The following is a 23,900-nucleotide window of genomic DNA, read 5'->3' as shown; positions in this document are numbered from 1 at the left end:
ACACACACCCACATTCACACTGAATAAACATTTATACACACACAATAAAAACATACACGCATGTACTTTTTTAATATTTATATATAATATAAATTATATAAATACATATACAGAATATACATGCTAATATTTCGTAAATATATGCATATTGTGTATTTATATATACATTATTATACAGTACACACATTACGTAAAAAAACTTCTAATTTGGAATTGACTTGACAGCTCTAATAATAATAATAATAATAATAATAACAACATTTTATATATATATATATATATATATATATATATATATATATATATATATATGTGTGTGTGTGTGTGTGTGTGTGTGTGTGTGTGTGCGTGCGTGCATGTAGCCCTATTATTGTGTAGAATAATAAACAAATAATAATGAAAAATAAAATAAAAGTTAAATGTCTAAACACGCTCACTTCATAGAATTAAGGAAAAAACAGGACAACAAGGGCAGAGAGATTTTTTACAATGTACAAGTTTATTTTAATTAACTCTCAGTGGTTGGTAGTCACAGCACAGCTTGCACGGATGAAGCCACACATCTATTTTACAAGATGATAGGAAATTTAAAAAGGAAAACAAAAACAACAAAAAAACAAAATTAAAAACCTAAACCAAAGAGGAGACAGCTGACAGTCCAACTACAGCGACATTTTTTTTCCCGACTACAGTATTTTTAAGTAAAAGGCCACTGAAATGCATAAAACGTTTTTCCGATGCATGGACTTCATCTGATGCGGTGGCAAAAGTTCGCTAAACCGGACAGCAAGACTCCTGACATGGCATTGACAGTGCATGTAGACATTGTAAAAAGGACTGGGTTAGCGATATCTAGGATCTTTTTAGTGACAACACCTTGGCTAATACTACAGCTTTAAAAAAAAGAAAAGAAAAGAAAAGGGAAACAAAAAATAAGTAAAATGAAAAACAAATGAACAGCACTCTTCCAAAGATACTGAATAAAATGTGTGAAATGTAGTGAAGCAATTATATTATTATCTCACAATTTTACGTGAACACTTAAAACTGAGAAGAAAAGACCTTCCCCTTGAAGGGGGCGGCTCTATTGTTATTCAATGACTTTTTCGACTATAAAAGAAGAAGAAGGAAATAGTTAAAACACACTTTGTCCTCTGGAGTTGGTATATTTCAATAGTAACAGACAGGGAACCATAAACGCATGCCATGTGCTGGTCTCAAACAATACATACAGGTATATACAACTTCACTCAGTACCTGCTAAAACAATGTGAGGAGTACAAGATATAAACCAACGACTACACTACAAACTCAAAGAAACGAGAGAAAGAAGTCGGGGGGAGGGGGAGGAAACCGGGGTGAGCCACGAAAGTGATGAGGAGGTGAACATTTACTAGTGACAGACTCATTCTTAAAGCATTTGTATACGAAAGAAATGCATATATTGCACATAAGTGAAAGCTTCGATTTCACAAGGTCCACCTAATCGGTAAAGCCAGGGGGTTTAGCCGTCTCTCTCGGGCCGAGAGATAGAGATAGAGATAGAGATAGAGATAGAGATAGAGATAGAGATAGAGATAGAGATAGAGATAGAGAGATAGAGAGAGAGAGAGAGAGAGAGAGAGAGAGAGAGAGAGAGAGAGAGAGAGAAGGAAGTGTGCGATAGCGTGCGCCAGCATCGTGGAATGCTGGGAAGTCTTCTGCTGAGAGACAGCGCCTCTGAGGACGAGGCGAGACTTCTAGCGCTGTGTGGAGGGGATGAGGACAGGAAGAGGAAATGGAAGGAGAGAGAGCTGCACGTTGCATGACGCATCTATACAGGAAGAAAGATTAAAGAGCGGAGCAAAAAAAAAAAACTAAAAAAAAAACTAAAACAACAACAAACAAAAAAAATTATAATAAAGATAGTTCACAAAAAAAGTGTGGCACAAATAAAATCAGGTGTTCTGTGACAGCCAAGAGAAATTTGATGCAAGTGACGTATGTACAACTAAGGCTTATTGGTTAAATAGTTTTTCGAGGCTTTCCCCGCCCGCAAAGTGTTCAATGCCATTCTCTCGTCTTACGCTTTTCCTTAGTTCTGTAAACGCAGTGGTTCTGTGGTGAGTGGTGAGGTGAGCGGACCAAATGGGCGTTCGGTGGAGCGGAGAAGCGAGGGAGAGCTGGGGACTGAGAAACGGAAGGGGAGACGGAGCCTTCTTGTCGCCGTTGTCTCGTATTAATATCTAGATGTGCAATACCGTTACTGCCGGAGGATGTGGGGAGGGTCTTTTCTATTTGGAAAGCTTGCTTATGACTCGGATCAAGGCCCCGTTTTCATCCTTTAGTCTCTGGTTGTCTGCTTTCAAGTCTGGTAGCGTCTGGAAGAGAAAACAGGAGAGGGGAGGGTTAGATTAACAGACGGGAACCAGTGGTTTTGTAGTTGACGCGTGTCTCTAGACGCTGATGAAGTTAGTTTTTTTTTTTTTGCGTCCTTCCTTCTTTCCTTCCTTCAAACAAGCAATTACTGTCCAACACAACCCCCCCTTTTACACTAATATGGTGATGGTGCCTGATCTGGAATTAGGGGAAAAAAATAACACTTTAGTTTTTCAAATAACCACATTTATGATAATTAATGATAAGGCTATATAATTGTCAAACAATTTTAGGTAGTTTTTTTAATATCAGAATTTAATTTATATGCACTAATAAAACTTACAAGTACTAAACAGCAATAGTTTTCAAATAAATTAAATTTGATATGTTTAAGCATTAAAGCTTTACACACATTAGTGCTGTAAAACGATTAATCACATCCAATAAATATATAAATAAGTTTTTGTTTACATAATATGTGTGTACTGGGTATAATTATTATACACATGCATGCATGTATATATTTAAGATTGATTTTTTTGACATTTATAATATAATTATATTAGTTATAATTATAATTAATATTAGTCGATTTTGGCAGCACTAATAATAATACAAACTATATGTATATATATATATATATATATATATATATATATATATATATATATATATATATATATATATATATATATATATAAAATCTTCAATACAAATCAATCCCATGCAGTGATGTAAATGAATAGCTGAATCAAAGAGCTTTGAAATGATTCACTGAATAGGACAATGTGAAAAGATTCACTAAAGATCAAACTCGCCAACTGTAAAGTTTTAAATGTCAAAACCTTTAAAAAAAAAAAAAATCAAAATCATTACAAATAAATAAATATTATCCAGCCCCAGTAGTAACATTTATGACATCACTTGGCTCTAAAACAAGTGGAAATGAGGACCGATTCTAAAGAAGTTTGCAGATTCCTCGGCACCAGAACCAGCACCAGCACCATTTTGGTAGAAAAGGGACTGCAGACCTACACACACTCACACAAACCAACAGGCACACTGCAGTTCAATGGGAAACTCTAGCCATGCACTCTCAGATAGACGGTAAAGATGAGGACACCGCTTTGGCCAGCCGGTCCTCTCTCTCTCTCTCTCTCTCTCTCTCTCTACACACAGACAGAGATGCTTTGTGTGTCCTCCACTGGACGGGATAAATAAAGTGGCTAGAACACAAGAGCGACTCAAAGTGTCTGTATAAACCACAACAGAGTGCTACTTGATACCCAGCCCGCTTCAGTCTTCAGGTTGCAGTGTTGAAACAGAGATTTCACTCTTGACCGTAAACCACATAGATGGACAGGTGGACTTTCTTGACCCCAGATAAAAAATTAAAAAAACTACTCTTCTAACTGGACACTGAAAGTTCACACAAGAAAGTCACAGGTTTGTAAAAATATGAGGGCGAGTAAACGTTATTTTTTATGATTTTTTTTTTTGCCAGAGAAAGAAATTTTGCTGTTTTCCAAGAACACAAATAAACTACTTCCTTGTGATAAACCTGCCATTTACAATTACATTTTAACAGTGCAACGATACCTCCCGAGAGAGAGATTTACAGTCTGTGAGTACTGCAGTTATAGACTGGAAAAATGCATTAAAACAGTCCATAAAAGCTGAGTGCTAAAGTCAGTCACAAAACAGAATTGAATAAAAGAAACAGAACTTAAAAACCTAGACATAAAAAAAAAAGTAAGAGTATACTGACAGGAAAACATGTTCCTCATTCTGTATAACACAGCGACAATCTGTAGATTATAATATGCATGAGTTTCCAGAAGCCATGCAATCTAGATTAGCCTCAGGCACAGCATATATGGCAGTTCAGCTCCAGGATCAAAATATCTGGGATTGTTATATCTGGGAAAAGGAATGGTCTCCAAGGTAAAAAAGCAATAACAACAACAGCAACAACAACAAAAAAGCAGAGAAACTGTTTTCACAGAATCAGTTTTGCGATTCCACAAAAAACAGTCAAGCACCCCATGCAAGATGCCAGAGTCATCCAAAATGAACTGCACTTCACAGCAACACGGCAAAAAAGAAAAAGAAAAAAGGACAATTTATTGCTAAAAACAGTTTATAAATAGCAGGAACTGTGCGATGGATATGAGCTGCATTTAATTAAAATACTACTTTTAATATCAACATACAATGTGTAACATCATTTGTAAAAATGTATGTTATTTTAAATGAATATTAAAAAAATATTAGATTAAAGAAAAATGTCATTCATAAAAATCTGAACAAAATATGTTAATTTAATCTTTTTAACAACCTGCCATTTGTAAAATGTCATTTGTAAACAAAAGGTTGACGGAATTATTTTACGTAATTTTGCAATGAACAAAAAAAGAAAGAAAAAAAGCTAAATATTTTTTTTCTCCTTTCTAAAGCACATACCAAAAACAAATTGTAGCTATTTCTTAGCAATAACTGTACTGTAAAAATAAATAAAAAAGAAATAATACCAAAAATAATAATAATAAAAAAAGCCGCAAAGACCTCCCCTTTCAAGAAAAGCAGAGCACTGAGGGAGGCGGAGCATCAGCTCAGACACAGGCTAGCACCTGCCTTTATATGGGCGTGGGCGGAGCTGAATGGAGCATGAGGAGGGGTGTAAGAGGAGGTGGGGGCGGGTCTACAGGTCTGCGGCGGGCAGGTGGCTGCAGCCCTGCGAGAGTTTGGAGAGCACGCGGGCCAGCGCCCTGTTCTCTGCCTGCAAACGCTCGTTATACTGGCGCAGAGACTGCACCTGCTTTACCTGAGGAAGGTTCTACGAGAGGGAGAAATACAGACAGAGAAAGAGAGAGAATGATAGAGATGATAGACATCAGACAAAAATAAACACGGAAAAAAGGAATGTATTAACGCAAACAAACAGTTCATTGCTGAGTGAAAAAAATATGGACAAAATATGGGATCACAGAACTAATTAAAAATTATAAACAATGAGAAGGAACTGAAAAGGAAAAAAGACACGTGTACACAGACACATACATACTTAGCTATCTAAATGGGGACATTTGACAAAACATCTGTTTTTTAAATGAAGAATATTTTAAACAATATAAGGTTACTGCTTTTGAATCAGGAGGTCGGGACTGACTAGAGGAACCTTAAAGGAAGTGTATGTAAGAATGTGGCCAAAACTGGTACTGCAATCATTTTCAAATTACTAGAGGTGCATCCCTTCTCCCTCCCACCTGACTCGAGGTTGCCAGATAAGCTGCAGGATCCAGCAGAAACGTTTGTAGCTGCAGTTGTGGTAACTAGAGTAGATCTGGCAACCCGGATGCTGAAACACTACTGACTTTGTGATTGGTCGATAGGTGGAGGGCGGAGCTTCAGGCCAAAACACATGTCAACATCAACATCAGTTGAGGGCTGCAACAACAACTTTTAAATGACAATATCCTGGCCGGACTACTGTTGTCAGTGATATAAGTATTTGAAATTAACATGATTTCTTAATGTCTAGTGACATATCACGGCCATTTTATGATTCATTGAAATACATTTCTTACATACGGTTCCTTTAAGCTTAAATGTATAAAAAATAAAATCAAGTAAAAAAAATTATATATGGTATATATATGGTAAGAATTTTAAGGTTCAGTTATTAACTATTAACTAGTTGCTTATTAGCATGCACATTACTGGGATATTGGCTGTATATTAGAACTTATAAAGCACATATCAATGCCTTATTCTGCATGACCTTATTCTACATCCCTTAATCTTACCCAATACCTAAACTTAATTGCTACAATAACTACCTTACCAACTATTAATAAGCAGTAAATTAGGAGTTTATTGAGGCAAACGTCATAGTTAATAGTGAATATGTTCCCCCCATACTAAAGTGTTACCATATGTATGCATATATCAAAGTGTAAGTGTATCAAAGTCATATAATTACAATATCACCAAAAAGTTTATTTATTTCACTAATTCCATTTAAAAAGGGAAACTTGCATATAACATTCATACATAACACAATTGATATATTTCAAATGTTTATTTCTTTTCATTTTGATAATAATTGACAACAAAGGAAAATTCCAAATTCAGTGTATCATAAACAGAAAATATTGAGAAAATGTTCAATAATCGAAGACACCTGATGCCACACTCTAATCATCGAATTAACTCAAAACACCTGCAAAGGCCTTTAAATGGTCTCAGTCTAGTTCTGTTGGCTACACAATCATGGGGAAGACTGCTGACTTGACAGTTGTCCAAAAGACGACCATTGATACCTTGCACAAGGAGGGCAAGACACAAAAGGTCATTGCAAAAGAGGGTGGCTGTTCACAAAGCTCTGTGTCCAAGCACATTAATAAAGAGGCGAAGGGAAGGAAAAGTTGTGGTAGAAAAAAAGTGTACAAGCAATAGGGATAACCGCACCCAGGAGAGAATTGTGAAACAAAAGCCATTCAAAATTCACAAAGAGTGGGCTGCAGCTGGAGTCAGTGCTTCAAAAACCACTACGCACTGATGTATGCAAGACATGGGTTTCAGCTGTCGCCCTTGTGTTAAGCCACCCTTGAACAACAGACAGTGTCAGAAGCGTCTCGCCTATTTGAAGCATGAAATGCTAAGTTTTAGCACACTTTATGCTTCCTGCTGCTGACCAACTTTATGCAGATGCAGATTTCATTTTCCAAAAGGACTTGGCACCTGCACACAGTGCTAAAGCCCTTTCTTGGCATTAGTCTTAAGTAATATTCAAATTTTCTGAGATAAAGAATTTGTGATTTTCTTTAGTTGTCAGTTATAATCATCAAAGCTAAAATAAATAAATATTTGAAATATATCAGTCAGTGTGTAATGAATAAATATAATATACAAGTTTCACTTTTTTAATGGAATTAGTGAAATAAACGTTTTGATGATATTCTAATTATACGACCAGAACCAGTATATACATAATTTTTATTTATGAGCCGAAGTTTCATGGTCTTCTACATTAAAATAAATATAAAAATTAAAAATATTGATTTGTATATAGATCAATTTTTACTAATGAAGACATTACCAAATATACAAAAATGTGGTTGTCAGATTTAGGCCAATTCTGGGGGAAATTTGCCCTTAAAGTACAGTTCGATACACACACAATAAAGAAGAGGGGTTTCAATGGGGAACGCTACAATTCTGAAATGTACAGAAATTCATCATCGAAAAGGAAAAATTAAAACCAAGGCCTGGAAAATGTTTCGCTCGCGTAACCTTTGATATTAAAGCCTGCTACCCTACCACCCACCAACACACACACAGTATAGAGAAGAGAGACATTAGAATAGAGAGAACGTGTGCAATGTTCAAAGAATGTCCGAAACTGCTATGAACCAGATCAAATAAACAGAGTGAAACAACAATCTCAGTCATCACACAAAATCACATAAACAAGCTGAAAAAAGTTTTGCAGCTTCAAGTCCACGCCTGTTAGTTGAGGTCATCTATCCACCTTTTTCCTTAGCAAACAATGAGCTGACTTCCATTTCTATGCTGTCCTGTTCCGTTCTCCGTAGGAACCCATTGTTAAAACGGGGTAAAAAGAGTGACTTAAACAGAATCTTTTTGAACATTGCTAAAAAATATAATAAATGAAGGATTAAGCTGTGCTGTTGTTAGCTGCCACAACAACAGCAATAAACAAGAATAAATAAGAAATTCCTGGAAAGCATCTGTAAAAAGAATGCCCTTATACAGCACCATAACATGCCTTGCATTTTATGTCAAAGACTGACAAGAGAAAACGAGCATGGCTAGCAGGATTTAAGTTAAAATATTCCCCATAAAAAAGGATATATATATATATATATATATATATATATATATATATATATATATATGAAGATGCAAAAGCCTCTAAATCTGTCTGACGTTTTCCTATAAAATAAGCATTTTTGACAAGCTTCTATGCATAGGTTCCTAAGTGCTGTTACTTCTGAATGGGCGGAGGCCAGGATTTAGCGGGTTTGAAGTAAAAGAATTGTATTAACGTATACTATATGCTGAGAGCATTCACTCTGTATCGTTATTACATTTTTGACCGAAGTGGCTTTTAGAGGCTTTTGCATCTGAACTTTTCATATATATATATATATATGCACCCTTATCATTTTGAAGACAAAACCCTCTGAACTTAACCCGATCAGGAGCTGTGTGTAGGATAAGAGCACCCATCTGTTTTCAATGTAGCTAACATCTGGCAGATTCATGTCATATATGCACCAAAACGTGCACCCAAATGCACCCAAGATGGTACTGTGGAGCCATGCGCTTTTTAAAACCATTTTCATAGGTTAAACGTTACATTATAAGCTCGCAAAATATGCTACTTTGACGAGAAACGCTGGAGACCAGAAATGAGAAACATAATTCCGCTACGAGTCGGGCGAGGAACAAGGTGGATATGCTAGTGTACACATACAAGTTGACACTTTTGAGCAATTAACACATTTCCCAAAAAATAGGCCAAAATGGAGACTTTGAAGTTCCCTTATCAAGAACGATGCCATGTCGTAATTACCGTAATTTCGAGATGAAAACGCATGATGCTCAACTTGGAGCTGTTCACATCCTTAGACTGAGAATTATGCATTTCTATGGCAACACTATCAACGCCTAAATTAATCTGCAGCAGTCAGGTGGTACAAGTAGGAGCTCTCAGAAGATCTTAAGAAGTTGTAATTATGAGCTCTACGAGGATGTGTAAACTTTTTACAAGTTGGAATCTCGTAATTACGGTAATAACGACCTCGCGGGAACACACCTCAAATTTTCGTTTGTTTTCATCGATTTTTACAAAAGTGATACACAAACACACTTCGGAAAAAAAGAACAAGAAGAACTACCTTCAGTTCCTCCTCCATCTCAGAGATCTTCCTTTCTAGAGCTCTTCTTTCCTGCAGACACAATCAAAAGTTGACAAGTTACCACACACGACCATAAAACACATTAATAACTCCATGATCCACTAACACTGCAAACAGCGAGATACACACACAGAATCATGTGGATGCATCAGGTGATAGAATGTCAAAACGTGAACAAAGTGAGGAAACCACACACACACTGCTTTGTGAAGCTGATCAAGAGCTGGAAATACAGTATAGTCTGAATAATTATTCATGCCCAAGTTACTTGCATGTATAATGTAAAACATATATAAATAATACAAATAAATATACAGTATTCACTATATGTAATAATTATGATATAATTATATTAATTAAAAAAGCTTCAGTATGTGTGTATAGACATGTGTAGTACAGTTCAGGGAAAGAGAAATTGACTGTACAGTTCGGGGGAACTGCGTTTAAGATGCAAATACAAATTTTAAGATGATTTTCACACACATGCGGATACAATGTTTGAAAGAGAAACCACACCGTACTCTACACCTCACATGATAGTTCACTTGTACAAGTCTAGAATGGTGTTTTGCATTAGTGACTTATAGGCAAAAGGTGAAAGAGGGATTGTGATTGGCTGATGGGGTTTGGTTCCAACCCCCCGGGGCTGTGAGAGGCATGTGATTCAGCCACTAGCAGAGCTGTAAACACTTTAAATTCAGGTTAAACGTTACCCAAAGCACCCAGCTGAGCCTGAGACCTGCCTGCAACCTTCAGACATAAACCAGTGTGGAACAGTTACCAACCGTTTGGCCAATGGAGCCCAGAATTCAGCATTTATCTGGAGCAGTGCTTAAACATCTCCAAAATCTCAGCATTGGAGCGGAGACGTGCTAACATGTGACTTTATCCATAAATGATCCTTTATGGACTTAATGCCCCATCATTGCATTAGTGTACAACTGCTCATCCACTGCCATTAACTTGGGTGGAGAATGATGATTCGATACATTAAAACTCAACACAAATGTTTTATGAGACAACAACGTGTGTGTGTATAACGTGTGTATAAAGTGATAGTTGTTCTTACCCTTTTCTCCATCTCCAGCTGTGACCGATCAGCAAAGCGCTCCTGCCTCTGTAGTTAGAAACAAAACACAGCAAATGAGCGGTGTTGAGGTCCAATCAACATTTCCAGACATGGTATTATTATTAAATACAAATATTGTATATGAACTTAGAAATAAATCATTCATTTATTCATTTCTATTCTTTCCCAGCCTGGAAATTTTTTTCCAGGCTTTTCATGACCCTGTCTGATGCAATTTTGGCAGTATTAAAATTACGGTATACATTTTTTACATTAAATTTTACCATTAAACAATGACACTAACAATTTGAAAAGAACTAGACTGAATGGTTGGAGAGAGAAAAAAACGCACACAAAAAAAACTTTAAATCGTTTAAATGATAGTGTTAAAGGAACACTCCACTTTTTTTTGAAAAAAGGCTAATTTTCCAAGTCCCTTAGAGTTAAACAGTTGAGTTTTACCATTTTTGAATCCATTCAGCCGATCTCTGCATCTGGCGGTAGCACTTTTAGCATAGCTTAGCATACATCATTGAATCGGATTAGACCATTAGCAACGCACTCAAAAATGACCAAAGACTTTCACTATATTTTCCTATTTAAAACTTGACTCTTCTGTAGTTACATCCTGTACTAAGACCAACGTAAAATGAAAAAAAATTTTTTTAGACCGATATAGCTAGGTACTATTTTCTGCGTAAATATCACTGCGTTGCTGCACCCATGGCATGGCAGCAAAGTTCTCTGATAATTACACAGGAATGAGAGAATAGACTATAATCGGTCTAAAAATCAAAATGTTTAATTTTCCGTTGGTCTTAATACACAATGATGTTTTAAATTGGAAAAATATTATCTTTGAAAAAAAAGTCTTTGGTCATTTTTGAGAGCGATGCTAATGGTCTAATCCGATTCAATGATGTATGCTAAGCTATGCTAAAAGTGCTACCGCCAGATACAGAGATCGGCTGAATGGGTTCAAAAACGGTAAAACTCAACTGTTTAACTCTAAGAGACTTGGAAAATGAACCAGAGTGTTCCTTTAAGCGGTCAAAATTATTACTATCGGTTAACGGTTAAACGGTCATTATGAGCATACCTAGCTGTGAGCTTTCTGATTTTTCTATGGATTTTTTGCATTATGAAATAAAACCTTTGGCTGTAGTTTGCTACCCATGTTGCCAATTGACCTAATAAGTTGCACATTTGTTCTTCAGCTGTTCCTTATATGCACATGTAACTTTTGCGGACTCTTATTGCTACCTGTCCCAACTTTTTTGGAATGTGTAGCTCTCATGAAATCCAAAATGAGCCAATATTTGGCATGACAAAATGTCTCTTTCAACATTTGATATGTTATCTATATTCTATTGTGAATAAAATATAAGCTTTCCATTCTCTTCCCGGCCTGGAAATTCCCTGATATTTCCAGTCTGATGCAACTAAATAGTACTGAAATGACAGCATTTTCACATTCAAGTTTAAAGTGAAGTGAGTTTTAGGGACTCCTTTAAAAAAGACCAAGTCAGTGAATTAAACGAAAACAAATGACCACTTGTTTTGTTTATGCGATTTGTGTTTTTATTCCAAACGAAAGACAGTGTGAACAGAGCTTTAAAGCTTCTAGTGCAGATGATAAATGGGCAAAAGAAGCTTTAAATAACTCTCAAGAAAGGAACTCACCTGTGTGGCTTTCTCCAGCTGCAGCTTCAGGTCAGCCAGCTCCAGCTCTGTATCACGTAACTGAGCTTTCAGCTTCTCGTTTTCAGCTAAAATCTGCTCATAAAGCTGCAAGCGGAAAGAGCATGTTGGGTAAACACTCAACCGTAAGGTAAGCGTTATTTAAGGGGCCGTAATAATACAGTGCAATGTTTGTACCTTCTTATAATCAGTGGTGTCGTCTCTTTCGGTGCGCGAGTACGGCCGTCGGCTCTCCCCAATGCCGCGGCTACTATAAGACTCGTAGCGGTCATAGGATGAAGTGCTAGTAGAGAGAGGTTCATTCCTGAGGGGGGAAACGGATGGTACTTAAAATTCACTGAATGAATGCAAGCATATTTAGCTTATCTTAAAGGACATAGTTCAGCACCTAATGATAAAAAAAGTGCTTTTCAGGATACGTACCTGGATAGTCTGTCGCTCTGTGGATGTGAAGAGAGAGAGAGAGAGAGAGAGAGAAAGTTATTACAAAGTCTTTACCTGCTGTTAATCAATCACATGCTCATAATGCATTTAGTGCGTCTGTTTGTCTAGTGTCTAGACTATCGGAGCGTCTAGAATGCAGATTATCAATTAGTCTGGGATGGATTGTGTCGCTTTCATTCCCAGCTCTGATGGCCAGCTTAATGCTGCTATTTAATGAGAGTCTGTTCGGGTCAGCAATCTATCATTTACCGCTCTACAGTAAAGGACGCGTATGAAGACATCTGGGTGTAATCCATTTGATTTTGACCTAGTAAGACACTTTAACAAGAGTACGTCACATTTATCAAAGTGGAAGTAAAAGGACTTTGGTCATCGTCCCTCCTCCACTCATTCTCTCTGAGCTCTGAGACCTCTCGGCCCTGCTGGGGCTTTTTCTCCACGAATTCCTGATCTGCAGCCAAGACCTCTGGGTCTGATCTTATTCCCCAGCCGCTCAGAGCACACACAGGGTATTGGAATGAGTTTGGATTGGCATGATAGCAATTATTTTTGAAAGTAAGTCCTATGCAGTATGCAATTATTTTAGTAACAGCACTCAGGATGAGATACAGTATTCTATAATGCAAAGAGAGTTAAAGAGTTAGTTCACCCAAAAATGAAATGTATGTCATTAATGACTCACCCTAATGTCGTTCCACACCCGTAAGACCTCCGTTCATCTTTGGAACACAGTTTAAGATATTTTAGTCCCAGAGCATATGCTGTCTATGCACACTATACTGTCCATGTCCAGAAAGCTAATAAAAACATCATCAAAGTAGTCCATATGTGACATCAGTTGGTTAATTAGAATCTCTTGAAGCATCGAAAATACATTTTGGTCCAAAAATAAAGATTCAAACGGTCATGAATCAGTGAATCGATCAATGATTCGAATCGCCAATGTCACGTGATTTCAGCAGTTTGAAAGTTTGACACGCGATCCAAACTGCTGAAATCACGATTCACTGATTCATGACCGTTTGAATCTTTATTTGGGGAACACGGAAGAGAAGACAATGCTGAGTAAATTCGTAGTTTTTGTTATTTTTGGACCAAAATGTATTTTCGATGCTTCAAGAGATTCTAATCAACCAACTGATGTCACATATGGACTACTTTGAGGATGTTTTTATTCCCTTTCTGGACATGGACAGTATAGTGTGCATAGACTGCTTATTCTCTGCGACTAAAATATAAAATATCTTAAACTGTGTTCCGAAGATGAACGGAGGTCTTACGGGTGAGGAACGACATTAGGGTGAGTCATTAATGACATCAATTCATTTTTGGGTGAACTATCCCTTTAAGGCCCTGATATACTCACGACGGAGTTCTTTTTTTGTCCGTCGCTTAGGGGTAAGAGAAGTTCAAAATACGTGAGCAGCGATATACTCAGAGTGGCGTTTAGACAAATAGATAAATTATGTACTGCGCGCGGTCCTCTCAATAACAAAAAGAACACAACAAAATTTGTGTTTTTAAAAAAAGAAAACAGCAAGCATTTCTTAATAAAGCATATAAAACGCTTTAAGCAACGTGGATATACTTATTGTTTATTTATATAACACTTTATACAATAGATAACTTAAAATCTAGCCACTTTACCGTATATTGAAAATGAAAAAACAGTGTCAGTGTCTCGTTTCTTTAGAAATACAACTTCATGTAAAACTATAAAGCAGCTCTCCGGTGTGTTCATGTAAAATTGACCTTGACGCCCTCAACAGGAGAAAAAAATTCCATGTGACAGAAGGCGGAGCCACATCTCACTCCTACCTATTATGTAATCGTTCACTTTGAAAGTTCACTTTGAACTCCAAAACGAAAGTCGTTTTGGCCAGATTTGTTCAAATTGCATCACATCAGTTTGTTCTTCGAACGAATAGCATCTCTTGGCCTTTATTGCGTCTGTTACCAAACATTTTATAGAGATAGAACTCATAGAGAGTATTCCATTCCAAACATATTCAGTTTCCTCTCATCTGTGCTTATTGTTGTCTGAAGGCTGGAAACTACGGACCGAGTTAAGGGGCGTAGCTCAGAGTCTGGGCTGTGAGAAGCTCTCGGGCAATGACCCGTGCGACTGTGCAGCCCGCTTCCTGTAGCTGATTGCCCTGGAAGCATACTCCAGCACTTAGCTTTGTATCAGGGCTTCCTTTTCAATGCAGAAGAGCTCACTAAGAGGAAATGTGTGCTATTAAGTTAACAAAAAAACATCTGTCTCATAAAGAACCCATAGACTCCATTAGATTTTCTTTCATACTGCGACCCTCTGAACACTTATGATTCGGAACCATCCAAGCAAGAACTGATCTTTAGCTGTAATGGGCCACATTTGAGCTATATTTAAATGCAGATGAGATGCTGTAGCAAGCGCACATGGAAAAACTGTTTAATCAGAGGATGATTTAAGGTGTCAGCTGGTTTTTATTCCTCTACAAACACACAAAAAGTAGTTTCCTGTTCTTTTTCCACTGACCCAACAGTCAACTACAAAGCTTTGTCTTCCTGACTCTAATAAATTGTCACTCATTCCCAGTTTTCCGCCCAACTGCGTGTGATCTGGTTCCAGGATCAAGTTGGCACAGGATATGCCGGATATTTATCTTATCCTCCCCGGACTCACAACATCACCCAAGTCACACAACTAACAGCTCAAGAACACACTAAGCCCGAATCATGTGGCTAGCCACGTAGTTTCTCTTATCGCTGGAAGTGTGGTTTTTCTGCAGCCAAGAATTGATCACTGACTATTCCTGTAAAAGGTGACAGACTGCGGAACTGTCGATTGACTTTCACTTTTAATAAGACTTATGCTGCTGGGACAATTCCAGGAAGTTGGAGAGGGAGGAGGGGGTCAGCAGACGCACAGTAATGTCAGTGAATTGTTTGTCGTGCCAAACATGAAGGAAAGTCAAAACTGTCCTTTGACTGTACAAGGTGAAAGACGGAGATGGGCAGGGGAAGAAACTTTAAAGTCCTTTAAAAACAGTCCAACACAATAAGTAGCTGAACTGAGGAACTGAGCATTCGTCTAACTGATTGCAGATGCACTGTGGGTGAGATAATGTTCACCTGAGGCTCTCCTTTAGTGCTGCCATCTGAGTCCGATGGCTGCTCTGGCTCGTTCTCGTCGCTCTGTAACATTTAAACACATTTCAAAATCCATTAACACTTTACAATAATGTCCCATTAGTTAACTAACAATGAAAAAATACATTTAACTAATGGAACCTTAAATGTAAAGTTTTGCCCAAATCCATTAGTTAAATGTATTTTTTACAACTAAAACTATCAAATAAATGTAAATCAGGTACATAAATGCAAGCTGGCGGGTATGTTTTCATTCTGGCCAACTGCAATTTACTAATAAGAAATATATTATTTGTATAATATTTGTTTGAATGCTGATTGTAAAGCATCATGTCTTTTGAATCCGAGTCTATAGAGAGTGAGTTTGTGAGCTCTTTATGTGCTAGAGTTTCTTACATCCAGGGTAGAGAAGGACACTCCAGTCGAGCGCCTTTTCTCTCGAGGTCGTCTGCGTTCTCGTATAGTGCGTGTCTGCGACTTGTCTTCGTTGTCCTTATCATCCTCTCTTTCTTTTCTATCAGACTCTGGTCAGAAAACAGACACATGGTTGTTTATCAGTACAACAGAGCAACTATGAATATGCATAAAGAACTCGTGAAAAGCCCTGTTTAATTTATGGGAATTATATTGCTCCAGCAGTAAGATAGATTTCCCGGCTGATCTAATAGAACAAAAATCTCAAAAATACTGCAATAAAATCTGTTTTTACGAAATTTAACGGGTTTAAATGTAACTAATATGGCGGCATGTCAAATCAAATGCACTACCGTTCAAAAGTTTGGGGTCAGTACGAATTTTTCGGGGGAAATAAATGAATGTGACAAATTAATATTCAAGTTCAAAAAAAAAAAAAAAGACCAAATCACGAATTCCTTGGCCGAATCAGCATATTAGAATGATTCAGGGTATCTGCAGAGTTTTTAAAATAAAATGAATATCCCTAGAGAACAAAACCATCAAATCTCTAAATAAATCATGCATCTCAGATTCTTTTACTTGATTAAACAGGCTGGGGCAGACATTTAACAGAACGCAATACTGATTTATGAGCAAAAAGATGAGGGAGCTAAAATATTCACCCTTAAAACCATCTACAACACATTACAATATACAAAACATAAAATAAACCATACATTAATCAACAGCAGATCAACAGAAATCTATTGCTCTAATGTGCAGTTTTCATCTATCACAAACTATTCTACAACCATGAGCCTGTAGAACGCGACTTTGATCATGAAGTGTTCCACATTTATTTCATTCAATCATAGCCCTAGGCTGCATCACAATTCCTTTTTTATTGTCCTTAAAAATTATAATTAAGACGTTTGTTTTATCATTTAAGATATTTGAGATGTTTCATGACCTTAAACTTAAGAACCTGCAGGGACCCTGATGATTTCTGAAAGATCATGCGATACTGAAGACCGGAGTACTGACAGGAAACAAATGACTTTTTAAAATATATTCAAATATAAAGTTATTTTGCACGGATATATTTCACAATGTAACTTTTTTTTGTGTATTTTTGCTCAAATAAAATGCAGCTTGGGTGAGAGACTTCTTTCAAAAACATAAAAATCCTACCGAACGCAAGATTTTCAACGGCCTGAAGCTTGGCTTAGTCAGTCTGCAGCCATACTAAAGGAAGTCCCTGTCTGTATGCCAGTTCCTGTAGCGTCACAAAACCATATCACTCATTTTCCTTTCTGTGTCATGTCACTCAACTAACAGTGACCACACAGCTTAATTTTTTTTTTTTTTTGCACTGTGACAGTTTCATGACAATTAAAGAACAACTCCGGTGAGAAATGAACCTAGGGGTAATTAGCACATGGTTACCAAGTAGATCGTTCTCTGGGATGCGTTTTCATGAAAATCGAATGTAAAGAGTTTTATCTCTAAAAACAGATTAGCTTATAGGATAAGTGAAATTAAATCGCTAGATAATACCATTAACAAAACTCAAAATAGCCTTACACTAACACGGTATCATAATGAGGTCCCTACATGCAAACCGAAGCATTGAGAACTTTGTAAGTGTACAAAAAGTTTATTAAGAAGATATTTTATAAAGACAGTACACGTTTATGGACAAGTCGAGCCACGAACGCTGTGCTAAGTTATGAACTGTGACTTGGAATCTCATATGGTCCGTTGTTTCCAGAAGAAAGTTAGTCAACCACATATTTTAATAAACAGATATAATTCATGCATTTCCATGTAATTCGATTTCACAAACTTAATTCCAATCAACCAGCTCACTTAGCACAGCGTTCTGTCTTTATAAAGTATCTTCTTATTAAACTGTTTGTACACTTACAACGTTCTCAATGCTTCGGTTTGCATGTAGGGACCTCATTATGCTACTGTGTTAGTGTAAGGCTATTTTAAGGCCTTGTTAGTGGTATTAACTTGCAATTTAATTTTATTTACCCTATGCCCCATACACTAGCGTTATAAGCTAATGTGTTTTTAGAGATAAAACTCTTTATATTCGATTTTCATGAAAACGCATCCCAGAGAACGATCTACTCGTTAACCATCTGTTAATTACCCCTAGGTTCATTTTTCACCGGAGTTGTCCTTTAAGGCATTTGCAGCGCTTGGAACAGTACATGTAATTACCTTTTATTTGCATCGTCTTAAAAATGTCATGCCGCAATAAATATTGAATTTTTTCATGTATTCTTTTGTTGGATGAAACAAGTCCCGGACATGTGTACCTCTCTCAGTGTCACGTGTGGAGCGGCTGTAGGTTGAAGTAATGCCGGAGAGGCTGTTTGGCCGGTTCAGAGAGGAGGTGCTGTAGAGAGAAGACGAGCTGCCAGAGGAGGAAGGCAGAGTGGAGGAAGCCGTGGTGGTCGAGCCCAAGGTGCTCCGGTACTTCTGGAGGACAACAAAGAGGACACTCGTGTGATGTACAAATACTAGTTAAAATTCCACAAACTGTCCCGTTCTCTGTGACCGGGAGTTTTTCCTCACCTCCTCAAAGCTGCGGTAGCGTGACCTATAGTCGTCCTCCTTGGTCTCGGTCTCTTTCTTCTCTTCCTGTTTCTCCTTGTCCTGCTTTTCCTTCTCTTCTTTCTCATCTTCTCGAGACCGTGTGGGGCGACTGCGCCCGATGGTCTTCTCTGCCTCCTGAAGATCAGTCAAGGTCACACCCTGAAAAAGAAAGTGTTAAAATTATATATTTTATTTCTGAATTTATGACCCCAATAATATTGTCATTTTATTAACATTACGTTAATAAGAACCAGGGCGAGGCACTACGATACTGTGCTACTGTAAAAATATATCAATAACATAATATTCTTAGTAAAATTGTATAATATAACATTTATTTTATATCAATAACTAATGCAAGTACACTGTGCATTTCCAATTAAAATCAGCTTAAAAGGGTGGTTGCATGTGATTTCAGATTTTTTTTCTTTAGTTAGTGTGTAATGTTGCTGCTTTAGCATAAACAGTATCTGCAAAGTTACAGCACTGAAAGTTCAGTGCAAAAGGAGACATTGTCTTTTAAAATTATGGCAGCTTATTGCCTACAAAAATGGCCGGTTTGGACTACAACAAGCTTCTTCCTGGGGTGGTGACTTCATAAACCCTTGCTAGTCACCACAGATGTGACTTCTGCCCGTAATGGTAAGGGGCGTGGCGTTTCCAGCAACCTTTGCCTTGCACTTCAGCCAATAAAAATACAGGAAACTACATTTGGCCATCTAACCAATCTAAGACCATTGCGTTTTTCGGAGGGATGGGCTTCATAGAAGCAGGAAGCAAATGAGCCATTCAAAGGACAGTGGAGACAGCAGTGTGGAATAAAGGTCAAATATAAGAAAAATACGGCGTAAAAAAAAGAGAGAAAAAAAAGAAGTATTAAGACATGTTATACTGTTCCCCATAAACACAACCAACCCCTTTAACTTTGCTCATCCAGTCACATTTAAGACATATTTCTCCTTTAGTTTTAGCTTAAGTGTTATATAATATGAAGCTGACAAGGTGAAGGACTCTTGCACATGTACCTTACGTAATATATAATTAAGAAGCAGGTAATTATTATGTTTAGCCACCAATTTTTAGAGCCCCTATTTACAAAAAAACGACAAAACATGGCCTTACTATAAACAATTATTTTATAGTAAGTATTATTACAATTATTACAGTAAACAATTATTTCTCCCATAAATCCCTGCCAGAGCTCAGAATGTAATAAATTCCAGAAAGCATATCCTGAGCTTCAAGCCGTACCAACACTGAAAAGCCGAAGAAAGAACCATTAAAATCTCACAACAAACCGCACTGTGGTTCTCTCTATTATTAGAGAGCGTTCCTGCTGAGGTGTTTAGATTGAGAGTCTAGACTTGCCTGTGTGGACCTCCTGGACTGCCGTGCCTGTCTGGATCTGGCTTTCCTCTGAGATTCCGACTCTTCATCACGCACGGGGGTGAGGTATGATCTACAGAAGCAACACAAAAGAAACTAAATCCGACAGCTGAAGCAACATGCGCTTATGATGAGGCTCTTCAGGGCAGCTTTAATGAGAGTAAAAATAAGCTTTAGAGAATAAATAAGAACCGGAGCATAATGCACTGTTCAAACTGAATTTAAATGTTGACATTAATAATTCAAATAGCTTTGTTTTGGTTCAAATCCGAGCTGGTTGATTTGAGACTTTTTGGAAGAAGTATGAGACTTTTTGGAAGAAAAAAACATTTAAAATTAAATTTTTTGGAACAAATGCTACAGAAATAGTGAGCAAAAACAGTCTCCATGATGTCGCAGTGCATGTGTGTACCTGCGTCTCTCTCGTCCGTCAGAGCCCAGTATAGTTCCAGTAGTGGAGGTGGTAGTGGTGGTGGCTGCAGTGTTGATTGTTGGGATGACAGCGGCCGACTCCTTCTCTTTCTCTTTTTCCTTGTCTGCGCTCTCCTCTGACCAATACCTGTTACGCATTGACAAATTTCACTATCGGAAGCTACTCTGAGAGTTTAGTTTGTAAGTTAAGTTGAAGAGGTGTGTGTGTGTGTTCGTACCTGGACAGTGTGTGTGTGTGTGTGCTCGTACCTGGACAGCAGGCTGCGATGTCCTGTGGGTGAGGTAACAGAGGAGGTGGAGGTCGTCGTTGTGGAAGTGGCAGAAGTGGAACTTAAAGCATCATCGTTCCTCCGTCCAAACGAGCCACTATGGCAACACAAGCAACAGTCAGGAGACAAACCATTGGATAGATAGAGGGAGAGATAGATAGAGAGAGAGAGAGATAGAGAGAGATAGAGATAGGGATAGAGAGATAGAGATAGAGATAGAGATAGAGATAGAGATAGAGATAGAGATAGAGATAGAGATAGAGATAGAGATAGAGATAGAGATAGAGATAGAGATAGAGATAGAGAGATAGAGATAGAGATAGAGATAGAGATAGAGATAGAGAGATAGAGAGAGAGAGAGAGAGAGAGAGAGAGAGAGAGAGAGAGAGCGAGAGAACCATAGGCTCAAAATTAACACCATAGGAGAAAACAGGTCCATAATGCACAAAACAAAACACCAAACAAAAAATTAAAAATAAAAAGCAAAGCAAAACCAAACAAACTAAACAACAAACAAAACATTAAATAAAATAAAAACACTAACCAAAAACCAAAGCAAACCCAAACAAAATAAAAAAACATACACAAAAATCAAAACAGAAATAAAAAACAAAGCAAAACAAAACAAAACCAAAAGCAAACCCAAGCAAAATCAAAAGCAAAACAAAGCAAAGCTAAATATTCTGAAAACCTGAGACCATAACAAATAATTAAATAAATAAAATTAACAATTAGTACTGGATAATATAAAATAAATATCAATATCTTTAAGTGTTCTATATTCTTTTATATTCAGTGTTCTATCTTTTTGCCTTGGCATTTTTATTCAATATTTAAATTAAAACAATATAATATACCATTCTATTAGGTAATATTTGATTGAATATTTCTTAAATAATATTTTGCTGTGCCATCAAATTTGATAATGAATTTAAAAAATTCACAGCTACTAGAACTGACTTACAGTTGTCATCTTGTCAGCCTTGGCGAATACATTGTGAATTTTTATTATATTTTCCAGCACTATTTTAAGTCCATTCTAATGTATAGTGTAAAACAGTACACCATATAGACAAATAAATCACCAGAATGGCGAGAAACTACATGTGGGGAACACAAAGACACATGGAGGACATGGAGTGTGTGAGTGCAAGTGTGTGTGTGTGTGCGTTGGCTGGGCGGTGCTCGGGCAGGTACCTGCGGTGAATGCTGTAAGACTGGTAGTAGGAGGAAGGCTGCCAGGCTTTAGAGTTGTTAGGTTCCAGGCTGGAGGCAGAGGATGATTTGGCAGGCAGGTCGCGAGAGCTAGACGTGCGGCCTAACGCTAGCGTGTGAGACGTACTGCCGCGTGGAAGTGGCGGGGTGAAAGAGGTGAGTTAGCAGGGAGCGGACAAATACACACACACACATAAAACCAAACACATATAGACAAAATGCTACACATATGTCTAAAGCATTGACTCGCTTGTGGGGTGGGGGGCTTGGTTTCTTATAAAATAATCAAATACCATCAATAACTTCACTGGACATAAAAACAGAAACCTTCTTGTTATCTAGAAACCATTAGCATGCTGTTTTTGTTGTTATAAGAGTGTGAAACCAAACCAGGCAGCACAAGTGCAGTCATGCAAATTCATTGTTACACAATGACACAAGCATCAATTGGATGCTTTGGGGTGCTTTCATCTTCTGGACCAGGATTTTCAAACAAAATTACACTAAAATGTATTCTTATGTGTCAAAGTTTGGCTGTTAACTGAAATTATTATTGAAATATATATATTTGATTAAATCATTTAAGACATTTAATTTAAATACTGTCTCATTTAGCTTTCTAAAGACTCATTCATTAATCATTTTTTGTTTATTTAGCTCTAGTTATTTAGCTCTAAAAATCTGAATGTAGTTTTGATTTTATAATATGGCTGAATACACTTCCGTTCAAAGGTTTGGAATAGGTACGTTTTTTTGTTTTGTTTTTTTAAAGACGTATCTTATGCTCACCAAGGCTGCATTTATTTTATCAAAATATTGTGAATATTTATTACAACTTAAAAATCTGTTTTCTATGTGAATATATAAAAAAAACGAATTAATTCATGTGATGCAAAGCTGAAATTTCAGCATCCTTACTCCAGTCCTCAGTCACATGATCCTTCAGAAATCAATTCCAACTTGATTTGTTCAAGAAACATTTCTTATTATTATAAATGAGGGGAACAGATGTGCTGCTTAATATTTATGTGGTAATCGTGATAGTTTTTCTCAGGAATCTGTGATGAATAGAATGCAAAGGAACAAGTATTATTTGTGACAATGTTAAAGTCTTCACGGTCGCTTTTGATCAATTTAAAGGTGCACTGTATAAATTTAACGGCATCTAGCGGTGAGGTTGCGAATTGCAATCGCCCACCGCATATCCCGCCCTTTCGGTGCACATAGGGAAACTACGGTGGGCAAAAAAGGACAAAGATATCGTCATCTGAGACAGCAGAGTAGCTAGCGCTCTGTATAGCAGTTTGTCCATTTAGGGCTACTGCAGAGTCCTGCACTGGTTCGGGTATCCGACCGGTCGACCCGCAAATTTTGCGGAAACGGGTGAAAAACATCCAACTGTGTCAGATACGGGTGCGGGTCGGGTCAGAGTAGGGGGAAACACGGGTCAAACACGGGATTAAAACAGTCACGTGCGAACGTAAAAAATGTATGCATATTTTTAGGAACACATCTACAAAAATATGTCTTGCCTGTATTTCAAGTTAATCAAATACTTTTAAAACAATATCAGGTTATTTGTGCTCGCGCCGCCGCCGAGCGCCCTCCAAGGATTCTCTGACTTTCAAAAAAATCACACAAGGCTTCAAGGGGGTCGCACACTGGAGGGGAAGCTCAGCGCCGGACGCGCATATTATATATGCCACGCGAGAGCTCAGTTTTGAATCCACTTCTGACAGAAGAGCTGCACGATGTGTACATTTTGTAGCACAGGGTGAAATCAGAACATTGGCGCGGCAGGATTTTGAACAACTTTCTGAGTCGCCGCGGACAGGCGCTGAATGGCGCCACCGGTGTGCGTACACTCATTGAAAATTGAATTTTAAAGACGTGGCGCGGTGCTGTATTTACTTTTGTATGACCTGGCAATAATTGTGT

General features: G+C 37.5%; 1 protein-coding gene across 3 annotated transcripts in view; it reads right to left on the bottom strand.

Annotated features, from left to right (window-relative positions):
* Nucleotides 1-476: 476 nt before the first annotated feature.
* ppp1r12a (protein phosphatase 1, regulatory subunit 12A) overlaps nucleotides 477-23,900 on the bottom strand; it is an 89,285-nt gene continuing 65,861 nt past the window's right edge. For 2 of the 3 annotated variants that reach the window (XM_067428537.1, XM_067428538.1), the window contains exons 13-26: nucleotides 21,945-22,088; nucleotides 20,728-20,844; nucleotides 20,459-20,605; nucleotides 20,029-20,119; nucleotides 18,640-18,819; nucleotides 18,381-18,543; nucleotides 16,051-16,178; nucleotides 15,637-15,699; nucleotides 12,499-12,515; nucleotides 12,253-12,379; nucleotides 12,058-12,162; nucleotides 10,375-10,422; nucleotides 9,285-9,335; nucleotides 477-2,360 (exon numbers count right to left, since the gene is read on the bottom strand). In XM_067428537.1, the coding sequence (XP_067284638.1) occupies nucleotides 2,274-2,360; nucleotides 9,285-9,335; nucleotides 10,375-10,422; nucleotides 12,058-12,162; nucleotides 12,253-12,379; nucleotides 12,499-12,515; nucleotides 15,637-15,699; nucleotides 16,051-16,178; nucleotides 18,381-18,543; nucleotides 18,640-18,819; nucleotides 20,029-20,119; nucleotides 20,459-20,605; nucleotides 20,728-20,844; nucleotides 21,945-22,088 (1,468 nt within the window). In that variant the 3' untranslated portion in view covers nucleotides 477-2,273. The remainder of the gene's footprint in view (nucleotides 2,361-9,284; nucleotides 9,336-10,374; nucleotides 10,423-12,057; nucleotides 12,163-12,252; nucleotides 12,380-12,498; nucleotides 12,516-15,636; nucleotides 15,700-16,050; nucleotides 16,179-18,380; nucleotides 18,544-18,639; nucleotides 18,820-20,028; nucleotides 20,120-20,458; nucleotides 20,606-20,727; nucleotides 20,845-21,944; nucleotides 22,089-23,900) is intronic. The other variant, XM_067428539.1, reaches the window with a different exon arrangement.

Source organism: Pseudorasbora parva, chromosome 20, assembly GCF_024679245.1.
Source record: "Pseudorasbora parva isolate DD20220531a chromosome 20, ASM2467924v1, whole genome shotgun sequence".
In the NCBI taxonomy this organism is placed as follows: domain Eukaryota; kingdom Metazoa; phylum Chordata; class Actinopteri; order Cypriniformes; family Gobionidae; genus Pseudorasbora; species Pseudorasbora parva.
This window is presented reverse-complemented; position numbering and strand designations above follow the sequence as displayed.